The 24,720-nt window shown below is 37.1% G+C and overlaps 2 protein-coding genes across 5 annotated transcripts in view; one reads left to right on the plus strand and one right to left on the minus strand.

Moving 5' to 3' along the window:
* ephb2b (eph receptor B2b) overlaps positions 1-3,612 on the minus strand; it is a 135,411-nt gene extending 131,799 nt beyond the window's left edge. For all 4 annotated transcript variants that reach the window (XM_086086104.1, XM_086086103.1, XM_086086102.1 and 1 more), the window contains exon 1: positions 3,439-3,612. In XM_086086104.1, the coding sequence (XP_085942230.1) occupies positions 3,439-3,490 (52 nt within the window). In that variant the 5' untranslated portion in view covers positions 3,491-3,612. The remainder of the gene's footprint in view (positions 1-3,438) is intronic.
* A 326-nt stretch (positions 3,613-3,938) lies between these two features.
* The window catches only part of lactbl1b (lactamase, beta-like 1b), a 42,607-nt gene continuing 21,825 nt past the window's right edge, over positions 3,939-24,720 (plus strand). The window contains exons 1-2 of the mRNA XM_086087817.1: positions 3,939-4,095; positions 20,077-20,143. The gene's annotated coding sequence lies outside the window, so the exon portion shown is untranslated. The remainder of the gene's footprint in view (positions 4,096-20,076; positions 20,144-24,720) is intronic.

Below are 24,720 nucleotides of genomic sequence, written 5' to 3' on the forward strand. Positions count from 1 at the left end.
AATATTGTGCTCTATTGCTATAAAAACATTTAAACCTACCAAAAGAAAGATTAGAGCCTGTTCTTTCATTAGGGAAAAACATACCTATTGGGACCATGACTATATTTAAAATATAACCTTTTTTTTAATGTTTTGGGGAGCAAATGAATTCAGAGAAATTGGATCATTTCCCGTGGCACATGACTCATTGGCCAGTGGTTGCAAATGTAATGCACATTGAAAGAAAGAGACACAATTGGCTTGTTTGACCAAATAGTGCAGCAACACACTACAACAACATTGACATGCATATTTTCTTTATCCTCTGTGGGAAACCACTGTTACTGCAGTTTTCTGAGCAGTTGCGAAAATCTCCTTCTTGTATTATACGCTTTTTGTCTCCTACTTTTTGACATCCTACTAACTAACAAACGTTACTTGTTAGCTTGGAAAACCAAACGAGTAAATGTCTGGTTAACAAAGCAACTTTATTTTGACGTGAATATTCAAATTAAATTATCGGTGCTTTTGTTTCTGTCTCCAACAAAGAAAAAAAAAACAACAGGGCGAGTGGAATCTGTAGACCTTCTGATCCCAACAACAACTTGCATACTGGCCTTTAGCAGACTCCTGCCGCATCATGGCAACGCCTACCCAACCAGAAAATGTCTGCGGCACCGAAACAGAAGGCAGAGACCAATTGGAAAACACAAGTGGTTCCACCTAGACAATTCCCAAGCCCACGTTTAACTGCATATGCTACTGCGGTTTTATAGCCGCGTATAAATCTGAATTCCAACTCAACATAATTCGATGAGCGCTGTCGTTAGCAGGGCTGTCAACTAAACGCTGATGATGATGAACGGGCCTGAAACCAAAGCGGGATAAATCCTCCGTGTGTTTTCCTGGACATGTTTGACAAAGCTCGCCGTATTTGCTTGTCGTTCCACCTCCATTAATCTTCAAACACGGCCGCTCCTTTCCTGCTGGGTTAACCAATAATTCGACACGGCTTCTCACATGAGCACTAATCAACAATTTAGTGCTGTACCTCAATCCCCCCCGAGATGAATTAAACGCCTGTGAAGGAAAAGGGTCCCACTTTGCTACTTATTAGGACGGCGGCACAATGTGGTCTCAGTGATCTGAAATAAATCAAAAGCCAAGACATCGTATTTTGACTACGACAGAGTGTTGACGCCAACTTCCTCAAATGGGATCGCCACAGTGAACCCCAAAATATGTCCAATGAAGGTGGTTGACTTCTCACAGTACTTCTTAATTGTTCTAGTGTTAATGGTTTGACTCAAATGAATTAATTCAACTCTTGCCATTATAACACCTTTCCAAAACTGCACAGAATATGTAATAAGTAACATTTACATACAGTGCAATCGAGTACTCGCCAAGACTTTATAATGCCATTTGGTCTTTCAATTGTTTATTTTAGTCAAACTTTGTTCAGATACACAAAAAATTTTTTTTTTTTGAAAATAGCCCAAGTCAAATATTACAATATAGATAAATAACTTGCTGACCGTCCAACTGCATGTTTTTCCCAAAAGTGTTTATGGGGCAATGTGACTCGCTACATGTTTAACCATTAAATACTTTTTTAGTTTTGGAACAATGCCAGCAGATTTGTATTTTATTTTTCACCTATTTGCATTTTCAGTAAATGGGTCAGTTAGACCCGCCCTATAAAAGGAGTGTTTGTTAACAAACATGAAATCTCTTGGATAAGCTTCCACACAGCAATATTAAAAAAAATATCCGAAAAGAGGTCAACAATAGCAATGTTCAAAAAATCCACTGGAGGCTTCACTTCACTTTTTTCAGATTAGAGCTCCAGTGACCTCTTTTTCAACCCTTCGTTTCTCATACGTAAGCCATCTTTTACCACTTCATTGGTCGGCGAGGGTGACCGACCTATTGGATAGGGAAAAATGGGGGGCTTCAGCGGGGGGAATCTTTACTCGGGTGGTGCATCACTCGCTGTTGGATACCAAATCGAGTTGGACGTTCAGCACTAAAAGCGGACACGACGTCGCCAGAACTGATACGGAAGTTATTGCTGTCGTCCTTCGGCAGTGTTCTTTTGCTGTTGAGCAGTAGAGATTAATTCAGGAAAAAATGCAATTATTACTCAATTCTTTTAGTTTGGGATTTGATTTACGGTAGCTGCAATATATATTGAAGTTGTGACTCAGATGCTGTTTGCAAAAAAAAAAAAACACTTTCCAACCCCTGCGGCTCCATACCATATCATAAACTGAGTTGTATACAACAAAAAATTCCTTCATCAAACTTAATATTCTATTATATTAATATTACAAAATTATGTTAATTTATTTTTCCAATAATGGAGTATATTTTGTTACGCACATACCATTTACATTTGTAACAACTATTCAATGTATACGTGCATATATGAGACTGTATAAATTAAAAAGGTACCCAGGGAAAGAATTTGCATAAAAATATTACAATTCTGTAAAAATAAAAAAATAAAAGCAGTTTATCAAAAACTCTGCACCATAATTGGGAGATTTTATGGTAAACTCCTTACACCCATCTTGTCATGGTTGTGTCCAATATTTATGGTTATTTTAATTTATCCCCTTTTTTTATTGCAACTTCCCACTGTGATGCGTCTGTTAACCTAAATGCATTCCCATACTGATTCAAAATTGAGAATTTGGCACTGTGGCACTCATCATACATTTATTCAAATGTACCACTATTACTGTTAAAGTTTCATCTTATATTTACAATTGTGCCAAGTTTACGCACCATGACAGAATACGCCAACACATTCTGTTCTTTTCTTGTTCACGTTGAATCCTAATTAAAATAAAATAAATGTGTTTTGCCTGATTACTCGTGTTTCATAAATTACAAATCCTGCCATTTTATGAGCACAAATGTTAATTGGAGTTTTATTAATTTACCTTTTTTCAGTTTGTGACCATTTTCAACCTCTGTAGCTCCATAACATATCGACAAACAATGTAAATTAAATTGTGCATCATGAAAGACAAACGTCAGCATTAAAAAAAAAAAAGATATAAGAGCTTGCAAAATCCGCGCAAGTTACAAAAGAGGCACTTTTGCATGGACGTTTTTCGTGTGATTTTGCACGTTTTAAGACTCGTGAGAAGACACAAAAAGTCGAGCTGTGTCTTTAAAACTGGAGGATGCTCAGGCATGTTTATGTCCCTCCATCATCATCATCATTGTCACTACCGCCATCATCCTCATCCTCAGCCGCAGTCAACAGTGCCACACAAACGCCACATTCATCCAAAAAAAGCGGGAGGAAATAACCAAACAAATGTGTTTCGTGTCATTTGCCCCCCTTTTTTATATTTAACAATGGAGCCAACCGGGGACCGTCGGCAACGTCAAAAGCCGGCACGAGGATGCGCGCGGCTCTTTAAAAGCCGTACGTTAGCTTACCTTCAACAGCTATTACGACCGGCAAGGTCCATAATATCCATAGAATATCCATGGTCACGGTCACTCAAAAACGGCTCCGGGCATTCAAATAAAATAGGTCCAGAAAGCCATTGACAGCCCGACGCGGAGAGGGCACAGGCGGTCCTTCACCTCCAGCAGGGCGCGCACGGATAGCAAAACACAAGCGACTCAAATGTGGACCAAGTTTGGACGAGACCAAACGCCCACAGACACCGGGGGGGTCCCTTGTCACATATCATATCAAAAGAGCCGCTCTGTGATTTTAGAGTGTATATCGTTTGAAAGAACCATTTAAGTGTAAAACATTTTGATGACTTAGGACGATATTAAAATATATATTTAAATTTTCCATGATGTGATTGGTTGCAAGGACAACGGACTCCCCCTTTCGAGTGAAGTTCGTGTCACCCAACTGTCAATCAACAGGAAAAGGACCGTCCTTCTGCCCACCGCTTTTTACCTTGCAACTAGTGTTTTGTTTTGGCACCACGCGGGAGGTTTTGAAAACTGGGAAAAGTTTATAAACCAACTTTCAGGCTACTCAAGATGGGAACACGCCACTCAACTTGTCTACTACGGACTCTTTTATACTCTACGGAGCATTCATTGCAGGAGCTGTGCTCTAACAGGTGCTGTGTGAGTAAATGCCTTTTTATTTATATATATATATGATTAGCTACGTCAGCAAGCAATTTTAGACCATTTAAAAGCAAGTCAAATACTATTAAATCGTATTTCTATATCTATTTTCATAAAATAATTATGACAACGTGTGTGCTTTTTAAATTTAAGTAACATATATTTAATAATTAATAAATTTTTGCACTGCAGGGATGAAAAGCATTTCCGTTTGTATGTTGCCTTCAAAGACAAACAAAATAAAAGTTTAAATTTTAACAAATTCGTATGTTTTTATTAAACTAACTAAGTTGATAGCTGTTTTTGATGCAACTCCTAGAATGAAGAGAATAAGATATTTGTTTGTTTGTTTGTTTGTTATTTTAGCCACCTTCCATGATTTTTGGATTAAGATGGATTGTGAATGCATTACCACTGAGGCTGGAAATAATTTTAATATTGGAGTAAGGACAAAATGGCACCCCAAAGGTCTTATATTATTAATGGTGTGTGGTTTCAAATCTGTATCTGTATTTTTTTTTTTTTAAACATAATTTGAACGTTTGAACAGATCCTCTAATCACATGGAGCTCCCCACACCACCAAACAGGCCTCATTGTGCACATTGTGCATTAAACTCCCAGCAAGAGAGTTTAGCAGCTAGCAGTTAGCCTTCTTGCCATCCCATTCATCATTAGTGTAATGACTTTGCCGAATGTTGGCTCCGAGTTCTTCATCACTTGATTAAAACTGGGCTGTTGTAACTATGTTTTTATTTATGACGGTGCGATGTAATTTTTTTTTTCCAACAGGAAAAATTATGTGTGAAGAATTAATTGCATGCTTATTCATTCATTTAAAAAAATTGAATTACAACCCTAAGGAGAATTGAGGTTTCATATAAATTCACTTGGGGGGGTTAGCTGGCAAAAAAAGGATGTTACATCTTATATCCAAACAAGTGTTTAAATCAAAAAAAAAATGTTTATGACATTTCGCAATAACACACAAATACACTCAAAGGGTAGGGAATATATGGCTTGTGGTCCAGATAGGGTCTGCAAGAGTTATTAATCTGGCCAGCCATGCAATTCTAAAAACAAATAAAAGCTTAAAGCCCCCAATGCTTCAACTCAGTAATACTCAAATTATATAATAATAAACATTTCCTGGAAGTTGTTTGAAAGCCTTCTTTGGCTTTCACTGAACCTCACTGATGTCTTTGCCCTCTCCGAGTTAGACTGTTGATTCCAGGTCACTTGACTGGCTTGACTTGGGATGACGTCCAGGTGATTAGGACACAGATGGAGGCAAATGTGGGAGACAAAAAAAAAAAGAGAAGAAAGGCACAGAGACAGCAGCATGCTGGAACCGTAATGACTTCCATACAAGCTCCGTATGGAATTCAGCCAAAGAGAAGTGAAAAATGTTGAAGAAATAACATTATTACGCTTCTAATGTCGGCCGCAGACATATTGCTACCGGACTGCATTCAAATGCAACGTGTCAGTAATAAAAGTAGTGGAAAGCATTGCAAGTTCTTGTGCAAAAGGTAAAACAAACAAAAAATATGGCACAAACTTAAAATATGAGGGAATCCTTATGGTCAAATCAACATTAATTTGTAGTAAGTAATGCAACCGAATTCCGAGTATCATTTTATTCATATCAGCTGCATAGGACATTATTAGTTTAACATTTATTTTCGTATTTTAAGTATTTTTAGTAGTAGGTAATAATAATAATTGAGTATAAATAAGGACATTTTACATGTTTTTGTCCAATTGCATTTCACATTAAGAATTTACCTTTACTAGATGTGTACATATTTTGTTAGTTAGTTAGTTTGGTTTTTTTAATCAAAATGCATTTTCTTTCATTAATTACATATAACCCCAGGCACTAACCAGGAATGCAGTATTCTAATATTACTGTTTTTATAAAATCATAAAATTAATTATTTCTTTAATTGTAAGGAAGATGTCAGATATTGCACTAGTATTTAGTTTTTGGATTATGGATTTGTTTGAAATAAATTACTATTCGAATTTTTGATATTACTATTTCAAACACTTCAATATGGGAAACATTTGAAAACATATTTTGACACTGGTTGTAATTTTTTTGTTATTTAAATTGTATAGAATGTTTTCATTTTCATTTCATTTCAACAGTTGCGTCACTGTGAAATAGATATTTTCACAATTAAATAAAATGTTAATATTCATTCAGTAATTTAATGATGATCGGCAAATATTTCAAATCAAAGATTGACGGATATAGTTGCCTTAGGGGGTGGGGGGGATCAAGGCATTGTGCATTTTTTTCTGTATCTTAATTTAAAGCAGAGCTGTAGAACATGAGCATTGGTCATTAACTTTTAGAGTAAAGTAAGATAAATGGGTTGAATTTATTTTATATTTGAGCGTGAGGAAAAAGATCAAATGGGGGCATTGGAAGCTCCACAGCCTAGTTAGCGTTGAGTGTGCTTGCATCAACACTGCCACCTAAAGTTTAAAAGTTGAACTGTTCTGCTTTGTCTGTGGGTTGAGACTGAGGACACAAAACTGCTTCTTTGAAACTTGCAATATAATTTCTTAAAGGACTTTTTCAATATGTTTAAGAACTATTTTTTAGGGTCATGAGTAAGCAAACATGTCAAGTTTCTCCACATTGGATGACTTGAGCCGAGACTTGGACCCCGGACCTCATAGATGTGAGTCAGACATATTAACCACCCACTCTTCTAATGATCTGACAGCTTTAAATCAAATTGAAAATTAAGAGAAAATCCCACTTCCATCCTCGAGGTTAAACAAATGCTTTAGGAATGAATTTAATGGCGCTTAGGCAGACTTCCTGTGGGTCAGCAGCTTTTCTCATCCTCTGGAATTTAAAGGTATTTACAAGAGCCTCTTTGGAACTGGAACTGATTTCCACTTCTTAAAGGCCTTCCGGCAACATCAGGAGCACAAAGTGTCTCTCACTTGAGGTGTGCGATTTGTTAGTGCGGGGAAACCCAAAGGATTAACCTCCAGTAAGATCACATTTTCACAAGAAGTTAGAGCCGAGTCGCGCCGGGTTCAACGAGGAACCCGAGCTAACCGGGATCATCCGAGTGTTTTGACGTGAGGATAATAACTGATGTTATCTCCTTTTGGCCAAATGAAAAAGAAGCACCGCGCGCCGCCGCAAAGGACACAAAGGCAATGTGAGCTGTTTTGATGAGGAAATGTGTCAACAGAGCTGAGAGAAGAGACAGTTTTGCGACTTGTTTCATTGGCTGGATTTACGCTGCAGATCCAAGGTGCCATTGGCTCCATTTTTTTTCTCCCTTCAATAATTCATCATGTTTACGCTGAGACATCACAGGAAAAATTGTGTCATTCCAACTGGGGCAATTAACGACTTTTTTTAATAATCGATTAATCTGTCTATTATAACACAGCAAATCCCTAATTAAACATGAAGTTGTACAACCATATTATCTCAATAGTCTATGTTTACTTCCTCTCCAAAGGTTTATTTTTTATTTTTTTATTTTCAATTTAGGCTCCTCCAGCATGCCGCAACCCTAGTGAGGATTAACAGTTGGGAAAAAATGGATGGATGGATGGAGGTTGTACAGGTAATGTAATTGGTTGTTATTGGTGGAAAGAGTTTTGAAATATTTTATTTTGGACTCGCATCACAAAAACCAGACATTTTAACAAGGGTGGATAGACTTTTTAGATCCACTGTAGAGAGATCACACTTTCATTGGCAGATATCGGTATGTATCTGATTTGTATCCACATTTGAAAGAGGCTTGATTCCAATCGACGTATATTCCAGTTGTGCCACTTAAGAACAAAAAATAATTCAATAAATACAAATTGTCGCTCTTTGCATTAATCCAGCCATAAATAATCCACAGCACTCAGTTCTGGCATGTTGTTTTTACTTAATTCAATCCCGCTAAATGGCCTTGATAAAAAGAGCCCAAAAGACTCATGATTGAATGCACTTTCGTGTCAAGTGGACGCTAGAGACCTACATAGTTTCATTCCAGTCATTTATCAGTTCCAAATTGTGTTTTCACTACTAAATGATCTACGGCACATTAAGAATTCTCTTTTTAGTTTTCATATATATATATATATAAATTTAAGTGCAAAGATGTTTTATTATTGTAATGATACGTTGCCAGCCACGGATTTGGGTTTGGACACAATAAACTGCCCCTTAGTGGCTTTTTTTCTTTTCATTTTTTAATTGATAAAAACTTTCCATATAATCAGCTCGACTCTCATTATGGTTTGAATTCCAGAGCCAGCTATGTAAAGTAGTCTTTTTTCCTTCAATGTGGACTCTGTTCAGTACAAGAATGCGTCATCTTTAGCTGCAGAGTTGGATTTATTTGGATATGAAAGAGTCCTCCGCAGACAAGTAATACTTTGCTAATGTGACAAATGAGTTTCTTCAGCATCTGTAGTTTAAGAATACTAAAGTAATGTGAACATGATTAAAAAGCTTTAATAAAAATAAAAAGGTGACCCTTAATTTATCTCATATATAGCATATGGTATAATGTTAATCAACATTGTTTTAATATTTTTGAAATAGATTCATGCTAAAATTGGAGGAAAATATAGTACTTTAAGTTAATGTCTTAGGTTGTGCTGAAATCTGCATTAGGCATTTTTCTCTAATTTATATGTTCCATATGTTTGATTTTGCAATATTTTTTGGGAGGTCATTTTCTAAAATAACACTATTAAGAACTTTTTGTAATTAAATGTATTAAAGCTCACTCAAGTATTGTTATTTTTTATGAATAAGCAATAATGTCGATAAAATGTGTAGCATGTGATGTTTATTTGTATTGTTCTAAGTTATTTTAAACCGATTGTGCTCAAATTAAGCAATCGTTCGATAAGCAGTTAAAAGTGGACATGGTTGAAATCTGTATTAATTGTTATCCGTCCAAATTCAGCACTGGTTTTCTTAGTTATATTAAATAGTAAAATGAATGTTTTGATTATGGAGCACAATTTAATACGAGCGTTGCTTATCGTTTATGCTTGTAATCATTTTTAAAAAGTTATGATTAAGTATTCCTGCTCAAGTCAATGTTTTGTGTTTTATTATAACATATTATATCGATAAAATATTTTACGATATAATGTTTTGTTATTAAAATAAAATAAAAACTACGGTAAAATATACATTGTTTAAATTATTGCTGGTAAGCTCAGTACTGTTTTTCTTTATTTGATTGTTTGAAAATATGTTTTGGTGCAAAATAATTTCATACCATTCCTTGGGGCATTTTTTGTTCTTGCTCCTATTTATCAATAATTCTCAATCATGTATTTTTGGAGCAAACAAAATTAAATTGTAACTTCTTTTTTTTTTTGCTGTTTTCCCAAAAATTAGTAAAGTATTTGTGCTCACTTAATTGTTTTGTTTTGTTTTTCAATAAATAAATAAAAACAATACATCATAACAATGTGTGCTAGTGAGGCTGGATAATGCCTCTGTGGCGTGCTTATCCCTGCAAAGGTCAATTGCTCCATCATGTTACATCGCTCTGTGTACAAATTTAACAAAAACTAAATATATCTGCCTCATACTTTGTGTAATCCCACTGAAACATAACCAAGCATGCAATAAATAAAACAATGTGAAAGCTTCTCAGATATGAATTAAAGAGCAAATTCATTTCAAAGTTTCTGGACCAGATGGAGGTACACGATTTTCAGATTTCACCACTAAGAGGATTCCTCTTTCTTTCACTCTGTACTTTTGTGTGTGCACGTGTGTGTGTGTGTGAACACACTCTTTGATAGTAACCCAGTCTTGCCGTGGAGTTGTCACTTAAGCAATCAGTAGCGCGTCGTGGCAAACGGCAATCCTTGCTCGGGGCATCTCTGTGAACGACTTTAAAATAAGCAGCCAGGCAGGATTAGAAAGTCCACAGTCTCTGAACTTTAACCTTATTTGTCTGTGTGTGTTTGCCTGTGTGTGAGAGTGGCCTCATGTTCATGCGTCTTTTAAGCAGCCTGGTAATATGCTTAAAACACTTTCTCCAAAGCAGGAATTAGATAGCACAGGCTGGGACTGTTGCAAGTTAAGGATTTAGACTAAAGCAATTTGCCAATTTTCGTCTCTTAAGATCTTTGTGGAGCTCATGTGGAATTACTAGGGCCCAACCGATTAATCGTCCGGCCGATATTAACGCTTTTAAAATCTGCAAAATTCTTCAATTTTTTTCTGCGGATTATTTTTGAATTATATTATTTTACACGTTAACATATTACAATATAAGGCTGAAATATTGACAACCAAACATCACATTTACATGGAAATGAAAATAAAATAAAAACACACACAGTATAAGGCATTCAGCACTTGGTCACTCTTTAGCAAACTAGAATTTGGCTATTAGAAGAAAATAAGCCATAACATGATAGGAATGTTTTCCCTTGTCATATCAATATTGGCACACAACGACAAAAAAAGCCTTTGTAGCATTTTCCTCACTGTCTAAATATATAAAATTTTAACTGACTGATGCAGCTTTTGGTTGTATTTTGATATGTCTATAAACTTGATGATGGTATTTAGTTCCACGCTGACTCGGCAGTCTCTGTGGATTTAGTTTTTTATCACTTTTACTGCTTGAGAAGTGTTTGTTCCTTGGAACTAGACAAATGCCTTAAAATCAAAACATTTTCCTGGGCGATAACTTGACTCCCTTTTAAAAAGCACCAAAGCCTTTTTCCCTTTGCACAAAATCCCACTGACCTTTCTCGCGTGTGCAGTGAGGCCAGCTTGCCTAACCAACTTATTAGGTAAATATAATAAGAGCAGTGTAAGCAAACAGTGCCACAATAAGTCTTGTGGACTTTCTTAAGAGTTCTTTCTGACTTTTGTGTTAAGCCTAATTCACACAGAGCTGTGAAAGAAAATATGTGGATCTTATGTGTTTAATAACATCCAATTTACAATTTTTCTTTATTTATGTCATATTTCGAATAGCTGCTATCCAAATGTGGACAGGAATAGCAAGGTGGTATTAAAGAAATAGTGCCCACGTTAGGATGGCTTTGGTTGCTTAAAAAAAAAAAGCCAAGCGCGCAGATCAATAAAAAAATTCGAAAAATCCCCAGTCTAATGACTACAAGTGATCTGGAGGTACGTTCACAGTTGGAAATCATAAAAATGCTTGATTTAACATGCTTGCCGCTTCGAGGGATGTTAGCTCTTTATTGTATTTCCTTTGTACTTAACCTCAACCCCGAGAGGAAGCTGGTAGAGAAACTGAGAACCTCCATGGGGATCCAATTATATTTTCTTCCTCCGTTCCTTGCAATATAATAACTTAGTAACGGGATCTCCTTTTGTATCTTATATTTACGCCCTGCCGAGCAAAAAGCGCAAGCAGCGGGGTTATGTTTCCTGTGTGCTGCGTGTTTGCTAGTTGATTGGTTAGCCACGCAATGATTTTCGCGTAACTTTGTGAGAATGACGCTCATAGTCCAAAAGGGAAAAAACGAACGAGCTAGATCAATACATCCTGAATGTAAATGTCACTTCCTGTTGTGTTTTACCTCAACGTAATTTATACTCAACAAAAAAGAAAAAGAAAAGGTGCTTTGTTTAAAAAAACAACTGCACCTTTCAGAGTGACCTTTTATTCTGGGCGGTCTAAGGCACACCTGTGCATTAATCATGGCGTCTAATCAGCTTCTTGATATGGCACACCTGTGAGGTGGGATGGATTATCTCGGCAAAGGAGAAGTGCTCACTATCACAGATTTAGATTTGGTTTGTGAACAATATTTGAGAGAAATGGTGATATTGTGTATGTGGAAGAAGTTTTAGATCTTTGAGTTTATCTAAAAAAAAAAAAAAAGGGGTTATATTTTTGTCGAGTGTACAATCAGGTGGGTGGGCTGCCAAAAATATGTTGGTACAGGATTGTTTATTTCTTCTGTGTTTATCCTGCATCATGTATTGCTTAGATGTGTCTTTTAGTCCTAAATTATGTTCTTTAGAGTCAATTTTAAGTCTTGCGTAACTGTGAAAACATCATTTATTTATGACTGTAGTTTTTAGTAGTTTGATTCTACAGGATCCTAAAGTGTCTTTGCGTCTTGAAAATGTTTCTCATGGCGAGAAGTTTCCTCCCATACCGTAGATAAAATATATCACGACCCACCAGAATGTTAATGCAGGCTCAAGAAAGCCCTCGTGACATTCAGCCGAGTCGACCAACCGAGAAATGAATGTCATTTTATTCATCTGGGTGTCTTTTTTTTCTTTTCTTTTTTGCTAAAATAAGACTCGGCTATGAGCTTTAACACTTCGCTTGAACATCCAGCCGTGAGTCAGTTGCCTGTGTGTGTGTACCCGTGCATGTATTGTACTGTATGTAGCGGTTGGCGTTGTCATCGTATGCACAGCACGCATGCACAGCATGTGTCGACACGCGTGTCGGAGCGACGAGAGTGAGGAAGTAGAGCAGAAAACAGAGCGGCCTGACATAAAAAAAAATATAAAAAAAACCTGGATAATTCTGCCCTCAGATGAGCAAGCGGAGCATCCAGGGGTCGTTCCCATGGCAACCTTTGCCCAGGGAGATCACTGACCCCTCCCGCCATGCGGCACACCGCTTTTGTAGGTCACATATGGCACCAGCGATCCAATCAGGTCTAATCTGGCTGGAGATGTGGCTCATAAATTATACGGGGGGGGGGAGCACGTTGACACACTGGCTTATCCCATCGGCAGACTCGACTGCACGATAATGGCTGTGTTCGACTGGATCAGCTGACCCATTAAACGTGTACGTCAACAAATGTATGTTGTGTCTATTGGCGAGGGAATACAATCGCTCAGTGGCATATGATACCCCATACATATTGTGTTGTTGCAATCTCCGACGGTGCAAACGATTCACCACTCGCACAACTGGAGTCACTCTAATTTATTATTATTATTATTATTATTATTATTATTATTATTATTATTATTATTACTCGAAGTGTCATGTTTTAGGTAAAATTGGCATGATTTTTGCCAAGGGTCATCAGTAACATACATTTTTTTGCTGCTTGTGTATTTCCTTGATAGAATTGGGGGGGGGGGTTAATTTTCTGAGGTTTAGCCAGATTATCACATCCAGATTTAAAATCCTGATTTCTAACTTTCATCAGGCGTTTTACATCATAATTATGAAATTAAGCAACAGGTGGATGGACAATCAAAATTGTCTCTATTCACGATATAAAAAAAAGAAAAAGCTTTTATTCCAGCCCAAAGCAGCATAAATGCATACCAATAATAAGGCCCGAGTCCTCCCCTCCAATCAAAGTCAACAAATTATTATCAGGTGTTAAAAGTGACAATTATAAATGTTATACTGTACCTGTTCAGTATTTACAATGGCAAATCATTATGTTTGTGGCCAACACTAAAACCTGTCAATCCATGGATACAATTATTTTACTTTGCCGAATATAACCCTATTGTATTTCTATTAAATAATCCCTTAAAATCTAATTTTTAGAAACAGTTTTAGTCTCCTAAAATGTATAACAGTCTGTTTTGGAGGTTGCACAGAACTATACATTTTGTTAAAATGAAAGACATGAAGTGCATTATTAAGTATAGAATTAAAATTTTCCACTTTTGTCACCCTCTTGCCAAATTATAAATCATGAAAAAAAAGTCAGAGGGAGCTAACTTTAGCCAAGATGTGGGTGAGGTTAAGAGTTGAACTGAAAGATATCCGTAAATTATTCAATTTGAATGATTAACACGAATGGATACATTTTGTGTACTATAAAGTGAAATAGACTTTTTATTTCTGTCTGAAATGAAAATTGACAGCCTTCCAACAAGGCTTTGGTGTAAAAAGTGATACACATAGTCAAAAAGTTGGGTAACAAAATGAATGGAGCGAGGTTAGCAAAGTTAGCACATCATGCCAGGAACGTGAGTATTGAACCAAATTAACTGTTCAACTTGAAGTTTATTAGGATCCCCGTGTGACGACTATTCTTCCTTGGGTCCAGATTAAAACATTCTCATTTCCGATTTATCAATATAGCTGAAACATTATCGAATGGCGGTCTCAGAAAGCCTGTGGACATTTTAGACTACAGTAGAATTAGTCGTAGTTTTTGTGAAAGTAGTTGTAGGAAAGCTTGAAATATTGGTAATAGTAGTAGTCGAAGCATAGTAGAAATGACATGACTGATCAAAAAAGCATTCAAGATGGCGCTCTGCGTGTTGTCCCCAAAATACAGACAAACGCCTCAGGACCTTTGACCATCACATCCCGTCCCGCTCGTCCCTGCCGCGGTGGGCAATTTCACGAGTGAGCTGCTAATAATCACAGGCGTCTGGCTTCTCACCTTTTTCACAACGATCCATAAGTGAAGGCACAGTGGCCCATCGTGAGGGCCCCTCAGAGGCCATATGGGGAACGCTGACTGCCTGGAGTTAGTCAGTCTGCTGCCCAATGCTTGTTTTGCTTACTACTGAGTAGACATCTTGTTACTTTTAGTTAGTGGCCGGTGGAGTGGTATGAAAATTACAAAATGATCCATAATATCGTGATATGAGATACAGTCATAAAGTACTGCCGCAAAAAAAAAAAAATCACATTTTGTTGACATTAGAAATTGTAGCAAAGTGATTTTTTTATGCATGCTAGTACCCACAAAATGTTGGAGCAATTTGTCTGTGTGACAAAACTTAAAGGGATACTTGACTCATTGAGTCATTTTCAGTAGGAAAAAGTTAATATTGTGTCTATAATTAATGTGATTGATTATTTTTCATGCACAATTAAAACCTTTAATAACTAGTTTTTCACTTGCTGTTGACTTAAGATGACATCACCTGTGCTGAGGAAGTAGGTAACGACAAATCATGGCTCAGTTTACTGACCATAACTGGAAAAATTGTGGAAAAATTAGTTTTTAAAGATATGAATTCTACATGAAAAATAATGCAGTTATCACATTAATTCTGGGCAAAATATTAACTTTTCACTGCCTAAAATACCTCCATGAGTCAGGTATCCCTTTAATACGTTTAAGATGGCTAAATCTCTAAATCCTAATATCAAATTGCCTACATTCAAGCTTTTAAGACTTTTTCTTAACTCAAGCACTTTTATCCAGTTGTTAGCTTTAGCCTCCAAGACCGAGCTTTGTCTACTACTTGAGTGCTGCACTTCAAGAGCTTATTCCCCATTTTCCCTCTGACTAAGTTGTGGTGATTATTTATTTATTTATTTATTTATTTTTTAATAATATTGTTTATGTGCAATGTGAAGACACTAGCTAGCTACACGGTCATCACAATCTTTAAAAGTCTCCTATAACGACTCACAATTTCTCTGTGGCATTTTTTTTTTTGTCTTGAGTTCTAAATGCTACACCACTAGCCATTAAAAGTCCCAAGCACACACCACAAAACACTTGAAATAGGGATACTTACATTTTAAAATGGTTATATTATTTGTAATTTGATCAAACTGTATCAGTAAACCGCCCGAGTTAAATGAAGGAAAGTAGTATTGATGGTTAAACAGTTCTTTTTTTTATTAACATAGACAACACCTCATCCCTTTCTATTGTAACTCCAGTTAGAATGGATCCTGTCATTTTTTTTGAACGCCGTTGCAGCCGTTGCGCCTCCCCTGAGTCGACCCAGGCGTTTTTACACATAAAACGGCGGCTCTTAGCCGGCTTGACGTGCGCCTACACAAGAATAACTCACAGCGTCCAGTCGCAGTCAAACAACTCAACTGTCTCTCTTCATCTCCCTCAACGCCTTCTTTTATGCTCCAGTCACTTTCCTTTGGCTTGCAGACATAAATTGATTTAAAGATGTTTGGTGGGGGGGGGAAGCAGCGTGGAGAATTTTAGCTCCACATGGTTTCATATGGGGTCCTTTCCCCCCACAAAAACGCATTTAATATTTAAACATGTGTGTTAAAAATGTATGATCCAAGCGAATACTGTGCAAAAGTCCTGGGCTGCCACTGATTTTGGTAACGATGGATCCTTTCTACAGAAATTTGAAGTAAACACTACAGTGTAGAGTTTGTGACCAAAACAAATAGTTCATCTTTTCCTTATTACTCACAACATTAAAAATATGTCTGTTGGATTCTGTGCTTCTGTTCCGTTAAGAGAATGACAAATAACTAAAAGTAGGCAAAGCACATTATTGCATACAGTATTTCATGGAGTACTTTAAGGAACATATTTGCAAAATATATATTTAAACAAAGATTACACAGTTTTTATTTTATTTTTTTTAGGGTGGAATGTTGAAGCTATTTTATTGCCTGTTAATGTCAAACTATATTTGATGCTTGGGTCCAATGGATGTAGCAAAGTTGTCTTTTGGGCTTCAAAGTCGGGAGAAAGTTGTACAAAAAAAAAAGTGCAGGCTATTAATCATAATTTAAAAAATAATAAAAAAAGGTTAAAAATGAACAAACAGTTTGCCAAGCCAGATTCAACTAAATGGAGCAAGCAACACATTTCGTTTGTTGCCCTCAAATGACTCAAGAGTTTACTCAGAACTACTAAATGTGAATCACATGAAATGAACATGGAAATTAGAAAATGTATGTATATGCATTTAATCAGAACGGAATGCATAGACTTGTCAATGTGTGTGTGTGTATGTATGTGTATGTATGTGTATATATATATTAAAAGATAAGGCATCTGTTTTAGCTATGGTACACAAAGAAGTTGAATGTGTGGGTTACAGGAGGTGAATAAAACAGCCATCGTCAAAAGGGATCGTCAAGTCCAATCGGTCTGGACACACTCTCGTTCTCATATTGTCCCGCTGAACTTTGCCGCTGTATCTTTAAAATAACTTTAGGGTTCACCGAGCTCGCGCTGCAGAGCTTTCTGGTTCACTCAAGCTAACACAGCATGAGCGATTGGCCTTTTTCCTTTTTTTTTTTCCCCCCCTTCATTTCCATCCTCTCTTGCTCTCTCACATTGTGTCGTACAACGTTCAAGCTCTCAGGCTGCTTGTCGTAGCACAGCAGCACTTCTCCGGTCACGGTGAAGGCGCCAGGTACGGCAGCGCGGAGGCGACAAGGGTTGACGCGTCGTGACGCTAATGCGAGCCGAAACCGCCTCTTATGTCCCGTTCTTACATTGGAAAAATTGACTTTTCTTGGGAGAGGTGACACAAGCTACACTCTCGGGGGACATTTCAGGGGCTAAGTGGAGGTTTCGCAACAAGCTGCAGCAACAGGGCCCGCAGGCTGGGCAAATGTTTCATGAGTAATTTAATATCTGGAACAAGGGAGCTTGCTGCACTCAGGATGCCGGCCCAGATAGATACACTGATCCGGCAAGGAGAAGGCAAAATAAACAGGACCCAAGAGTGGTTAATGTGCACCATCCGCCAAGGCCGTATTGCTAGGACCTGCACAGATTCAGAACTCCCCCGGAGGGCACTAAAAGTGTAGCATCCATTTTGTTTTGCAGCTACAACAAGCTCTCAGTAGTAGGCAGACCCTTGCCATGATGGTTTTCACATAAATAGTCGTTAAAAAGAAAAAATATATATTGTAGCCTTAAAATGTGAGTACAACACTCAAAAAAAGTTTTTGTTACATTATAAACCAGTCATTGTATAACAGTGAATTTGCAATCCCTTCAAAAATGACTCTTCACACAGTCATTAATATTTAAACTGTTGGCAACAAAAGTGAGTACACCCCTATGTGAAACTGTCTATATTGTAACAAAGCCTCATTTTTTCAGCAATGTCCAATAAAAAGCCTTGTTAAAATAATTACAAAATGTTGGTGGGTTTTGCTCACTTTTGTGATGCACTGTATATTGGCTCCACTATCCATATCGTCACCCTCTTAAAATAATTACCGAAGTCATTATTTTGCAAAAAATATTTTTTTGCCTAAATCATCTCCTCATGGTGCAACTGGTTAAATTTTTTTGTGTTTTCTGAAAAATCTGAAAAAATGACTTAGGCGACTATTATAAGAAGGCATCGATATGTCCTTCCATTAAGTTTGGTGAAAAAAGCATCAGGAACTAAACCCACGAGCGGAAGCATTTCAACAGTGGGGTCCAAATTAGCGGCCTGCTGTCCATTTTTAAGCGACCCGGGGCATATACTACAAATTCCATAGATTTTTCTGTGTGTGGCCTTGGGAGGAAAAAGTTTGAACACCATGGAATGTAGAGGGCAGACCTCCACCAAGGACATAAATCATTATTCATATCAGCACCAGGTTGTACATGTTCATTACATTTATAACCACATCTTGTATATTAGATTTTTTACAATACAGGAAAAAAATAATCAAGCCTGGGGAAAATTCTTGAGTCTACAATCGGGCGGGTTTTCCTTGGCTCACAGCAGTGAGGGTTAGTGATTTTTTTATTTTTTTTATTCAGCTAGTAATACGCATCCAAATAATTGCAGCCAAGAAACACAAGACATGCAGTGGGGGCACAGAACTCTTTCAAGGCTCAACAATTCTAATTTGCACTAAATCGCAAATCTTCATAGTTACCTACCTCGTACCAGATTTTGTCCCCACTGCAATTATTTTTAGATTTATGAAATGTAACTGAAATAGCCGCATAAGTACCAAAATGATACCAAATGTTGTGTAGGTCAATTCTGTACTTGTGGTATAGTCTTGCAAACTTTCAACAAAGAAGCAATAATAATAAAAACCTAATCTCCTTGCTAAAATTAACAAATTACCCATCTATTTCACGTGTCACTTATCCTGTTCTTAATTTAGGCTAATCCTGGAGATCTGCAAAACAAAAAATCATTTTAATATTACTTCGAAACTACTTCCATGTCCCGTCCTCAAAATGATCATCAGACTTTGCCATAATGCACCAATATTTGATAATGCAGGCAAAAACGCTTTTCCAGATAGACGGTCACATTCCCCAAGAGGAGTTATCAAAGTACGAGCCCTGGAATTTCACCAAAATGTCTGCCTCAAACCAAAATTGCTGACTTCCTGTTCAGTCGGGTGCTCATGCCTTAATCATCTCCGCACAGCCAGAAAAAGGTCACTAGTTGACATCTAGGACAAAACCCTTCAAAGTGACTATATTGTTCCAAATAATGTGAACATTTTGCTCACCCACCAAATATTTTTTATGGTTATCCGCAGCCCGAAAAAAGGCGCTCAGCGTATGCCAACATGAGGAGAGAGGCGGAAAAGAAAACATTTTCAAAACTAAACCTTCCCACTTGCGTGCATTTAGAAGTAGCACGGTCGGGTCTACCACCCAAGCGGGTGTGCAGAATAAGGTGCTTTGCCTCTGCAATGAATTTAAAGTGCTCATAAAATAACATGCACTAGCAACCATGTTCAAAGTGTGTGCGTTGCTCTCTCCGTGTCATGCTAATGCATTTAGCATTTGTTAGCGCACACAAGAAAGACTTGGAGTAGCACTTTTTTTTTTCATTAGAGGTCTGAGATTCCTGACCTCATAGTTTTCTTGTTCTAAACGCAGTATTGGTCTCAAGTGAAGGTCAGTTCAAATGACACTTTCCCTCTTGAACGTGCCCCGTTTCACCACGGGGCTGTGTGAAGATTAGCGCACAAGACTGTTCAACCAAGTGGCTCCTCATTCAGCGCGGCCACTTGTTAAGGCCTCTGAGCCCTCAAGAGGTCGACGCAAAAGCTGCCGACAGGAGAATCGATAGCCGTCAAGCTGTTGACGCTCCACGCGCTGCGGCGCGGAACTTGCACGTGGCCCTGATCTGTCACTTCCTAGTCACAACTGCTTTCTGATGAACATAAGTCACATTGAAATGTTAAAATGGAAGTCAACCTTAACCATTCCTTGACAATAATATATTATATGTGACCTCACTAGTCTAAACATGGCTTTTTGATTCATATTAAAATTGTGGCATGAGAGTTATCAAGCAAAATCCAGCTATTTTTATCCATTTCAGGGGGCGGCCATTTTGCCATTTGCTGTCGATTGAAGATGACATCAATGTTGCGCAGGTCCCAGGCAAGGTGAGCTGTTGCCCAGCCCGACTCCTGCCGAGCATGTAGTTCTGCCACTGATGTTTATTAATGATGTTTCAGTTTGCTATCTATATTCAAATTGGATTAACGGACTGGTCTCTCTCAATTGTGGGCCAGTCTCTAGGGGTAAAATGTGAGAAAATAATAATAAAAAATCACTGCATGCATCGGCCCCAAAAGAGGCTGGCCCACCGAGCATCTGCCCTATATGCCAGTTGGCCAGTCCAGCCCTGCCTAACCGCCCACTACATTGCCAGCTTTCAACCACATGCAAATCCTCAACAAAAACGTGCTCTTTGTTTAGTAAACATTTTAACTCATTGACTGCCATTGACGGCTATAGACGTCAAAAATGTATTTGAACTATTTCTATTAGTTTAACATTTTTTCACACTTTTGTTAACAAGAGTGTGAAAACCTCAATTTTTGTAATTGTACATTTAGAACTGATATACAATTTGTGATTAATCGTGAGTTAACTAGTGAAGTCATGCAATTAATTACAATTTAAAAAAAAAAGATTGTCTGACGCCCCTAATTTTTAAGTCTCTTTTTTTTTTATCGCGTCAGGCGATAATTTTTATTTAATTGTAAATTTTATATCTGTTCTAAACTGTACAATTAAAAAAAATAGGTTTTCATACTTGTGGAAAAAGTGTAAAACTAATGAAAATAGTTCAAATGAATTTTTGACGTCTATAGCCGTCAATGGCAGTGAATGAGTTAATATTTTGCATAGACACAAAGCAATTCAGATGATTATGTTAAACCCTTGTGATATATGTGAATATTAGTACATTTACATCCGCACTCGCATCCAATAAGTCAGTGGAATTCACACTTGCACGAGAAAGCGAGAGCAGCATGACATGCTTAAAACACGCTTTATGCTTTAGTTTAGTGTATTCTTTACTGCTTACATATGCACCGCATGATCATGATGCGTGATGCACATTTGCATACAAGTCGGGATTACATCGCCGCCACAGGAACAGTAAGGAACCCTGTAGACGGGTACGGCTGACAGGGAAAACACTTAGTTTTGGTGTCCAATCACATTTCCCCATTGTCATCCCTGTACTGAGTGTTTTTTCCCAAGTCGGAAAGTTTTAGAAGTTGAAAGTGCTTGTTTAGTCATGTCACCCTTAAGTGCGTTGAGTTGCGTGCCTGTCATGTAAGGCCTGTCAGAAAACGAGTAACGAATGGAAACCATATGAATGGCTAAACAGGCATGAAGCATGAAGAAGCTTTGGCAACAGATGGAATTTGCCCCCGTCGAGGCAACATCCCGTGAAACACAATTAGTCGTATTCTTACATCGCACGGTGACACCGAGGGCCATCGCCTGACCTACATAGGCCGGCGGTTGGTTGAGAGCGACGCATCCACATGCCCGTAACACCCTCCACAAGAGTGCAAATAGGTCAGAGGTCGGGGAGGAGAAGCGAAAGAGACGAGGTTTTTCACACAACAATGTAACGGTACCCGCTGATTGTTGATGACACCGTCAGCGAGTAACCCGTCAATGTCACGCACATACAAAAGGAGACCACAAGTAACTGTCTCGTACTTGATTGTAAAGAGGTTAGCCTACTACGTCACAAATATTATCTTAAAGTCACATTTCTCTGCACCATTTTGTAGTGTAGTAGTTGCATTAATACGCCATGGTTAATTGTGTAGGCTGTAACAAAAATAATGAATATGATTTTTTTTTTTTTTTTTACAAATTCCCTTTAAAAAATGTGAAATATTTGGTGAGAAGTGACAAACAAATATCATAGAACCTTTACACAAAAGGAAAGGTTAATTTGAAAAAGAAAAATATATAAGATATTTCACAAAATATATTTTGAGAATAATTCATAATATTGGACACACGGTTGAGAATAATGCAAATATTGGCAAACATATATTTGACAATATAATGCAATTGAAAATAATACAAAATTTGAAAAAAAAATCCAAAATATTTTTAATTTTAAATTAAAACCATGTATAAAAGTACGCAACTAAAGGGAAAAAATATGTATTATAAAAATCATAATAATAATTGTAATAATAATAATGAATATGCAAATATTAAATAAAAATTACAGATATTATAAATAAATTATAAATATTCAGAAGAGATACTAAAATACAGTATTAGTCAACAAAATATACATAGCCTCGATATAAAATAATTCAATTTTTTTTTTTTTTTTTTTACAATAGAATTACCAAAACTGGACATCATTGCAATATGAACACCAAAAGAACTGAGACACTTTGGACCAAAAGAAAAGTTAACAATGTGTTCTTCATCATCCGACATTCCAACTCCTCTGTAGCGATAACTGAAAGAAAGAAAGAGGAAAATACTCTGGAACTTGAGGTTTGAGAAGCTTAAGCGTGTTTGCCCTAATAACAGGCCTCCGACTGCACTGCTAGTTATATTATCCTATCTGACCTTCGGTGGATACTTGAGAGCGTTTGCGGAGTTCCAAAAAAGCAAATGAGAAAAACATGGAGGATCAGAGTGCTGTTGTAATTGTATGTCCCATGGCAACATGTTTTTTTTGGGTTTTTTTGGGGGGGGTCTTATTAATTTCCCACTTTCCCTCTCTGCTGCAACATGGCTGCTCGCTCGCCACGGGCAGAGTGATTTAGAGTGTCCTTTTTGTGTCGGTCTGTCCATCATGCTTTGACTGCAAATCTCTAACTATGCCCGGCCGTACATATGACTACAATCTGCCAGTTTGCAATTCTCAGAAATGGCATGTGAATGCCAACAAATGCCATTCGTGAGCTAACGTGGCTATTGAATTTAGAACCAAAACATTGGTCGAGCCACGCCAGTTTTATTTATATAGCACCATATCACATCAGAAGTTATCTCAAGGCGCTTTTTATGCGGATCAGATGTAGTGCCAGAACACAACATATTTTAAGCAGGCAAAAGCTGTATTGAAAGCTGCTGGAAAGAGTTAGAAATAGGCCACCCCAAAACCTTACAGCGGATGGCCGTTTATAAGCAAATATTTGCTTTGTTTGAGAGGAGATCATTTTACTCTGTTTTTGGCAGCCTTTTAAAAAGTATAAACTAGTAAGGTCAAACATAAGCTACAGTATATCTCCACAACAATTCCAATGCAGAACAAGTTCTGTTCGGCTAACGAACAGTTAGCTAACAAGGCTGAGAGGCTCGTTTTGACCATTGCTAGCTTACCTAGCCAGGGAAATGTATGGGAAATGTATGGGGAAATGGACAAAAACAGAAAGTTGGGACAAAGCGATTATTCAAAGTATAATTGCTTGATGGAGCGCAGTTTAGCACATTTAAGAAAAATAAATAAGTCATAAAATGGCAAAGTGGCCTCCTTGACCCTTTAATTTTTCTGTGAGCGGCACTCAGACCAAAAAAGTTGGCAAGCTGAGTGACATCATAGGCCCTTCATTTCCCAGCAATGTCCTCATACCTGGAGCTGCATGTTTATTACACAGACAGCTTTCTGACTCATTATATGGACATTTTAAGAAGCGCCTCTCTCCTGTGTGACACAGAGTTTAAAAACAATGACGCAACTCTGGCACCATCTAGTGGTGATGACATGACACTGTTTTGTCAGTCAGTTTCTTCTTCAAGTTTGTCTCACCCAGGGTTAAATGGTATGAGATTGAATTTGACTTTTTAATTGCGGTTGACTTTATAATTCAACTGACATTTCGAATAAAGCAATATATTGTTTTGAGGGGAAAAGAAACCTTCACATTTGCACTGTTTCATTATTATTTTTGTCCTGTAGAGGTCAGTATTTGCTACTCAAAGAAAGTGCAAATAATTTAAAACAAATCACTGTAAGAGAGATAGTAATTAAATAACGTTGTATCCTTAATATTATTCAAGAAAAGAAAAGAAAAACAATAACTTTATTAACATGCCTTATTAGTGTGTAAGAGAAAATATTTAAAGTGCATAAATTTGCCTGAAATTTAAAAATAATCGTATCCGTATTTAAACTGTAAATATACATTATTTGACTGCTTAATTGAGCCATTCGATACTGAAAAAAATTATAATAATATGGAATTACATTCATCTGAAACATTAACTCAGGAGCACACCATATGAAACACTTTTTTCCCCCATTTATTTGAGTAACATCAAGTTAAAAGAAACAAAAACAATTACAACAAAAGTTATACAAAGTGGTACTCAAAAGAAGCAGGTAGACGTTCAGAGAACTTATAATGATCGTACCCCTTTCCACTATTTGGTTATATATATTTCTTGTACGACCTCAAACTGAGGACAAAAACAAAACATCAAAATATACTCTTCAGTTTAGAGTTACAGTGTTTCACCTAATCACTATGGTATTTTACAGAAAAACAATTTATGTCATAGTTATATACAATTAAAAATGTACTTATTTACAAGTAGCACAAGAAAACAGGCATCAAATACACGATATAAGAAAACTAAAAGAAAAGAAAACAATTGGCACAAACAGAATACTCGTTTATGGTCATATAGTTTGAAAATAACTCAAAGACAAATTGTGTAAATAGTATACACGTTT

Source organism: Leptonotus elevatus, chromosome 10, assembly GCF_054856555.1.
Source record: "Leptonotus elevatus isolate MCC_2025b chromosome 10, RoL_Lele_1.0, whole genome shotgun sequence".
NCBI classification, from domain to species: Eukaryota; Metazoa; Chordata; class Actinopteri; order Syngnathiformes; family Syngnathidae; genus Leptonotus; species Leptonotus elevatus.